Here is a 7,980-nt window from a genome sequence, read left to right on the forward strand (position 1 = left end):
AGAGAATGCCGGAGGCGCTCTACCGTCTTGTCCGGACAGGCTTCGGATGATTTGGATAACGAGAAGCTGGTCCTTTGCCGAGACACACTCGGTGAAGACAGAGAATGCCGGAGGCGCTCTACCTTCGTATCCGGACGGCTTCGGGTGATTCAGATAGGTGCAAAAAGCTGGTCGTTAGCCGAGACACACTCGGCGAAGACAGAGAATGCCGGAGGCGCTCTACCTTGCGTTCGGACTGGCTTCGTGCGGGAATTCAGGATCGGTGTTGTCGGGAAGACGGATGATCGGGAATCGCGCTCTGTGCCAGCGATGCTGGGCTTATATACGCGTCGCGGCGGCGTCGCGGCGTGGTGGGGGTAGCGACGGCGATCGCGAGCGCCGGGCCGGTGCGGCGGACGGTCGGGGATCGCGGCGCCCCGACGCTATGATCGCGTTCGGCGGTCTTCGGCCGCCTTCGGCACCGCTCGGCGCGGTGAAGCGGTTGCCGCGTGTTAAGTCCATTCGCGGACTTCCTACCATGTGATGATTAAAAAATACGCTGGGCACATCGTGCCCGTTCTTCACCCCCGCGGGTGGTCGGCGGGGTGGTCTCGGCGTGGTGTTCCTGCCGGAACGATGCATGTTTGGGGGTGCATCGTTACATCACCCCCCTTCTTGGAAAGCGCGAATTCGGCGCTCTACGTTTTCGGTTTAATTTCCCGAATGCTGCGGACGGAGCCGGTTGCGTTGAATCGGATATGCCATCGCTTGCCTCCCGACCGCGTTTTGTGCTGCCGAGACGTGCGCATGGTAATGGGGCACCCATATGATGTGCCCGTCCTCTACGGCTACCGGGATCGAGGGCGGTGGCTGGGTCCCTTCCGCCCGTAATGGTCGGACCTCGGCTGGTGCTGGTTGCGGCGGCGGAGGCGCAAGGATCCTCGTCGTGGCTGCCTCTGGAGGTGCCGTCGGGCCGGTGGTTGGTATCGGCGGGGGTCTCGCCGGTGCCGGCGGGTTGTTGGCCGGTGTCGGTGGCGGTGCCAGGGGTTTTAGACGGCTCCGTATGGCCTCCAGGTCGACTTTCGTCTTCTCTATTTTGGTGATTCTCGGCACGGCGCGTGGTCTCGGCTGGCTCAGTGGCGGTGGCGGGGTGGTGAGCCATTCTAATTTTCGCCGTTGCTGCTCGTCGGACCGTTGGATCGTGCAGCCGACCGTCGGCACGTTTTTGCGTGTCGGCGGTGCGCCTGCGGGTGCGGTACTCTTGGCGAGGGCGGCGGCGGCGGCGGACCCTCTGTGGAAGAGCCTCGACCAGGTATGCCCAATGTCCGGGTGGGTCGGGTCATACTCCTCTGGCTCGGCGAGGATCTTGTTGATTTCCTCGAGAACCAATCTCCCCTCTCAACCGGGAGACCGCCCCAAGCGCCGCGGCCGCTCCGCCGGACGAAACGCGCCGACACCTCGAGGAGGCCTACGAACTCGTGAGAGTACACCTGGCGCGCGCTTTTCAGAGACAGGAAAAATATTACAATCTACGACGCCGCCAGTGGGCACCGAAGGTCGGGGAGTGGGTATGGAAACGCGAATACCCACTCTCCAACAAAGCCGCCGCGTTTAACGCCAAGCTGGCACCGAAGTTCCGCGGACCCCTCGAGGTGCGCCGAATTGTATCACCGGTAATCGTCGATCTCCGCGACAAAAGCGGCGCCCTTCAATATTCCATAAAACGACCGATTCGTCGGCGCCATAAAACAACCTGTCTTCGAAGCGCGGATCGAGCTCGCGGCTGGCCGGGGTTCGAAGGAGGTGCGGAGAAGCAGACGGGTGGCGAGGTTAACGAAATGAAGGCGCGTCTCGGTTAAGAGATTTCCGTGGACGGGTTACTCGGGGGGTCGGCGTGTATCGCGGTTACCGGGGTGAGCGGGGGGTCTTGATTTAGGGTTATGGCCGGGGGCGGGAGGCGGAGGGTGTCCCGTGCTTCGAACATCTCGGGATTTTCATCGATGAATTTACTCAATCGTTTCCGGAGTTCGTCGAGGCTGCCCTCGGTGTCGAGTCCGAGCATTTCCATTTCGTGCACGAGATCGCTCTTACTGAGCCGGTAATAAAACTCCTTCATCTTGCCGTTCTCCCGGGTCTGCTCCTTACGGTCGTGTCCCTGTTCGGGCGCCATAAAAAACTTATAATTTAAGAATTCTAGTTTTAATATAGAATTAAGAATTAATAGTCTTTAATTACATTAATCTTAATTTTTAAATTCATTAAAACTAATTTGCTTTGTTTGATTGTATTTTGAGTAAAATTTTGTTATTATAAATCCATAAATATTGATTAAACACAATTAAGCAACTAATATATATTTATAATTTGATGAATTTACTCTTCCTCTGTAAGGTTTAAAATTATCACGTTTGTGACTTAATTAAACGAGTATATAGCTTATATTGTATGATTACAAATGAATTATTTGTACCTGTAATGTGTTCCTTATTGTCACATACAAAGATGACATACCCATATATAAAATACAATACCAGATGAAAAAAGAAAAATAGATTGAAGTAGAATAGTAAGATCTCAATTAAAGCGTATCACAATGTAAAATTGACAGTACAACGTAACCAGTTTTGTACGGCAACTGTACGTATTTTGTCGTAATTTCTGACAATGGCCACATTTTGAGATTCGCTAATTTATTAACTTTAAATACCCCCACGCGGGAACTCTCAGAAGGTATAGTGTAGAAGTCGCATTTATTAAGAAATTCTCTACCGATAACAACTGGAACTTGCAAATGCCCACAAAAAGCTATATTCTCAATTTGAATAATGGTTCCGGCAGCACTACCACAGCAATTATTAGGGCTTTTGTTTATTATTTTAAATTTTGGAAGAGCAACACCACGATACTGACGCGTACAAGCTGGTAACAAAGGACCCTCATTATGGGGATTTAAAAAACTTGGAAATTGTTTATCTTGGCGTTTTTTCCTTAAATAATCCGACTCAAACGACATTATTTCTCCAATTCGTCGTCCTATTTGCTCAAGTGGCTTATTGCGTCCTCTAACTTTTCTTTTAATGTTTTGCATATAATTTTCAAAAGGAAATGCAGATATCGTATTCAAGGAGAAATCATTTAATTTGTCGACAAAATCATCTACATCATCAACTATGTGAATGCTGTTATGAAAATTGTGAGAAATAAAATTTCAATCGTATAATAATACAGTTGACTGAACAAAATGTTTTAAAAGATCTTTAGCAAATTGACGAAATTCCTGCTTTTTACATAGATTCACGTTTAATAAAATTCTCATTGCAAAATGAAATTCCAAGAAATGTATATATTTCTCTTTACTCAAAACATTCTTGAGAACAATTGGTCCTATATATAAAAGAAATAATCTAAATTCCGTTGCTTTCCACCGTAAAACAATGTAGAGTTCTCTACATTTTCTTGCAAACTCTACAGGAATATACCTTTGAAACTGAACAAGAAAATTTGACACCAATTGAACTTGTGCAGCCGAAAGTCTATGAGGAATTGCTCCCTGGTACCACATATTCACTATCATTGAACGCATTATGCCAAGACATTGCAAGTGTAAATAATCGAGAATAAAATGCTTTACAAAATCTAAATCCGCGATATTAATAAGAGGAGTATCTCGACGGCGAAAATTCGGGTCTCTCCTTTGTACAAAATCTTCAGAAGTGCGAGCAGGACTCTCTAAATCAATGAAAATCCGTCGATTGTCTGAGGTGACACCTCGAACAGTACACCTAGTGCAGGAATGAAATCCTGTATGTGATACGGTTCCCATAATATAACTTTTCGCTGGAGCATCGCAAACAAAATAAACACCATCTAACTGTGCAGTATGATTCTCAAAATGAAGGCCATTCTCATGGAGACTATTAATTTCAGTTATAAAATCTGTTAAATAATCTTCTAAATTTACAGGTTTTTCTTTACCGTAATAAATTCCTATAGGAAATACTTCTTTACGCAATTCTGGAACGGATACTACAGTGCATAATATAGGATACACTTAATCAGGCGAACTTCTAAACAGAGATAATCCATCAATGTTTATTAATAATTTAAAAGAATTTAAGGTTTTCAAATATTCAGAAGCAATTTTTAATAATTGATTTTTCAATCCTATATGAATGTAATAGCCAGGCTCAACAACTTTTTTAATTAATTTTGTTCCTGTTTTCAACAGTGTTCGTGCACTGACAGGAAATCTGTCTTCTGAATCATCGGCAAAACATTCGTGATTTTCTTTTAAACCTTTCAATAAGTCTGAAATTGCTTCGTGCGTTACATTATGCTTTAAAGCCCAACCACGAAGAAATTTTAGCACTTTTAAATTTGCGGAAGCTAAATTGTCACTAGACCGCGAACAGTTAGAATTATATGGCGAGTAAGGATGGTGGGGAGAATTATCAAGGTTTATATTTTCATACAAAATATACTCTTCTCCATTACCATCGTTATTGCAGTATTCATAATCAGAATGTTCAGAGTACTCAAAATTATGAGAATAGTCAGAAAATTCAGACTGATCAATAAGTTCCAAATTGTGAGGAAGTTCAAATTTCTTTTTATCATGAAAAACATCTGGTATTTCAGAAGTATGGGTTCTAACGAAAGTATGTGATTGTTCCAATTCAATTGAAGAATTCGTTGAATTGGATTCCTCTACATCTTCACTGATAAGTTTCCTTATTTTTACTTTCTTATGAAGCTTATGAAACGCTATATCTTTTGGCATATTCTTGAATGAACTGTAAAAATATGATTACATAAAATATGCAGATATATTAGAAATATATTCTCAGACAACATAGATCCCCCAAGGACATTCTAGACATTTTGAGATACCCTACGCTGTAACGGGTATATATAAGAGAACGGGTATATTCGCAGTTCGTCGTAATTGGTCCTGCTTAGGCAGTCTAAAATGGCGAACTGCGAATACCCGTTCTTTTATATACATATACCCTGCGTTCTAAGAACTTCCCCAGGATACACACATTAACTCATATATATATATAATATATAGTGACGACAACGACGATGTCCTCACGGTCTCGCCGGCCGTGGAGGAGCGCGCCGTCGCTTTTATTCACTAAAGATCTCTTTCTAAATCGCGATACTTCTCTCCGAAACCCAGGTGGTAGCTCGACTGAATAGTTTTTTGTAAATGTTGGGCGCCAGGTGCGATTCCTCACACCACGATGTACGAGATCGCCGTTTTCTCAGGCGTGGGCTTCTTCGATTAATCGCGGTTGGAAGAGGAGAGGGAGCGTAGCGCAATCAACACATCCGAGTAACAAGAAACATAAAAATATATTTTAATTAAGGCAGATAACAAGTGGAAGAAGGTAGGCGTGTTCCACAGCGAACAAGCAGAATTCGAGCACGCGCCACGTGTCACCCCACGAGCGCGATACTCATTCCGTCGCTGAACTGCACAGCAATCCCGGTCGAATTCGTACAAGACTATTCCCCGACATAAGTTGCAGCGAATTCTACCCGGACGGTCAAACGCGAAATACTCGAAAACATTTACTTCCAACAAGCGCACGAGGTCCCGCTTTTATAACTAACGCAATTTCCTTACAATCTACCGCGACAGAGCTGGGGATCTTCACTCCCCACGAGACGCACGAATGGACTCACCCGTAAACGCGACACAACCGTGAGCCATTAATCCCGATGAAACGTACGGACATCCACTTATAATTAGCGCGAACTTAACCGGAAACGATAACCACGAGACTCTCACACGCGCGAGAGCAACCTCCCGAAACTACGGCACGGTTAAGCCAACGACGATTACGAAATTACACGCAACGAAATTACACGCAACGAAATCACACGCAACGAAATTACACGCAACGAAATTACACGCACGCGGACTGTCGGCGACCGTACGTTTGCATCCCCGGGACGGGCACTCGCGACCACTTTTTTGTACGAGCCCTCCCGCGATATGGTACTCGGTATTATTCAAGTTACGGCGGATTTCATCGATTCTCGCGGCACAACGCGACTCCCGGGAGGGCCTTAGTATTACAACGATCTTACTTTAAGGAGGCTGAGCAGTGGCCTTACAATTAATCCCTCGTTCCGGCAGCTCGTCGTTCGGCTCGCAGGGCTGGATGGTACCTCGATGGCGGCCAGGGTGTGCAAACTCCTATGGTTTTATCGGCGACGGAAGTTGAGTTCAATCTTGTGTAGTGAAAGCGCAGGCGGCAGCACTATGTTTCCCCCACCATCATCCAGTCTATATTTCGCTTGATTTCTAACGACTTCCAACAACTGAACGACTTCATCGGATCGTGGATTGGACTTCAAAACGAGAACGATTGTGAACGATTGCTGCGATTGTTGACGATTGCATAGCATTGAGAAGTGTTGAGAAGTGAGTTATTGAAAGTGAGATAAAAGTGAGGCATTTAAGGAAGGTTAGCAAAAGAAATTTCTGATTACAGGCAGATACTAGACGAGAAAAAGAAAAAAAGAAGAAATTTGGAAACAGAAAGATTTGCACACATATAATACTGATTAAAATATTTTTTAGTTTATTACATACATTATCAACTAATTATTATTATTATAATAATAATTGCATGTAAATTTATTCTATTTCTTATTTATCACTTATATTAGAACATATAAGTAGAATGTTTCATTGATACATAATTCTAAGACAGCAGATTTTATTCATTTCATATTTTATAAGAAAATTTTAGATTTACAGGAAAAATGGTTTGGAAGTGTTGCGTACCAGGATGTGCGACATCGTCTAAGCTTCCATCACATGCATTACCGAAAAATGTGGACAGAGCGCATACATGGCTAAGAGCAATTCAACGGATTAATCTGATTGGTAAGTTGAAAGCAAATTTTAATAATTGATGTACATAAGGCTATAAAATATAATACAAACAAAATCGAGAAAAAGCCAGCAACGGTCATAGCGGATCTTATAGTATTAAAATAATATTTATTTGTGATTTTATATTCATTTTTTCAAATTGCTCTATTTTCGGCCTTGCAAATTTTAAATTTTTGTAAAATTAATTATAAAGTTAATTATTTAAATAATAAAATAAGTACTATAATTATTAAATACTATAATATAGAAAAGTATTTAAATATTGTGTTTTAGTGTTTTTTAATTTATTGTGTTACAGATGCACCAAAGGAAGTATTATCAAAACTAAGAATTTGCTTTGACCATTTTTCTGATGATTCAATAATATCTTATGAAATTAAACGACGTCTTAAAGATAATGCAATACCTACATTGGAGGGGTGTCAATAAGGCCGTTTTTCCACGTCAGAATCGCTCCAAACTGTGGTATTTTCTTCCTACCGATGTAGCTCACAACCTCCTAGAACCGTTTGCTGTCCGAGCAATTGGAGGCTGAGAACGGGCAACTTGAAATCTCAAAAATCAATGCAGTTTTTTACATGGTGGTAGTGCCGGTCTCATTTCAGCATGTAATTGTTGGAACGGAGGGTGGAAGGGAGGGTGGGGGAGGGAAAGAGTGAAAGCGGGAGATAGAGAAGGATGGGAAGGAAGGAGGGGGGAGGTAGAAGGGGAGAGAGGGAGGCAAAAATCTCTCCAAACTGTGGTATTTTTTTCCTACCGATGTAGCTCACAACCTCCTAGAACCGTTTGCTGTCCGAGCAATTAGAGGCTGAGAACGGGCAACTTGAAATCTCAAAAATCAATGGAGTTTTTCATGTGGTGGTAGTGCCGGTCTCATTTCAGTATGTAATTGTTGGGAGAGAGGGAGAATGGGATGTAGAGAGGGAGGGAAGTAGAGGGGGAGAGAGACAGAGGAAGGGAGGGAGGAAGAGAAAGAGAGAGGGAGGCAGAGCGTGGCAGAGGGATGGAGAGGGAGGCAGAGGGGGGCAGATGAAAGGAAAAAGAGGGAGGGAGAAGAAGAGAGGGAAAGAGAGAAAGAAAGAGAGAGA

General features: G+C 43.8%; 1 protein-coding gene across 1 annotated transcript; it reads left to right on the forward strand.

The window, feature by feature from the left end:
- Positions 1–6,759: 6,759 nt before the first annotated feature.
- LOC139824740 (uncharacterized) lies at positions 6,760–7,321 on the forward strand. Its single transcript, XM_071797278.1, has 2 exons — positions 6,760–6,883; positions 7,191–7,321. The coding sequence occupies exons 1-2, from the start codon at positions 6,760–6,762 to the stop codon at positions 7,319–7,321; spliced, it is 255 nt and encodes an 84-aa protein (XP_071653379.1).
- Positions 7,322–7,980: the final 659 nt, after the last annotated feature.

Source organism: Temnothorax longispinosus, unplaced genomic scaffold, assembly GCF_030848805.1.
Source record: "Temnothorax longispinosus isolate EJ_2023e unplaced genomic scaffold, Tlon_JGU_v1 HiC_scaffold_54, whole genome shotgun sequence".
Lineage (NCBI taxonomy): Eukaryota > Metazoa > Arthropoda > Insecta > Hymenoptera > Formicidae > Temnothorax > Temnothorax longispinosus.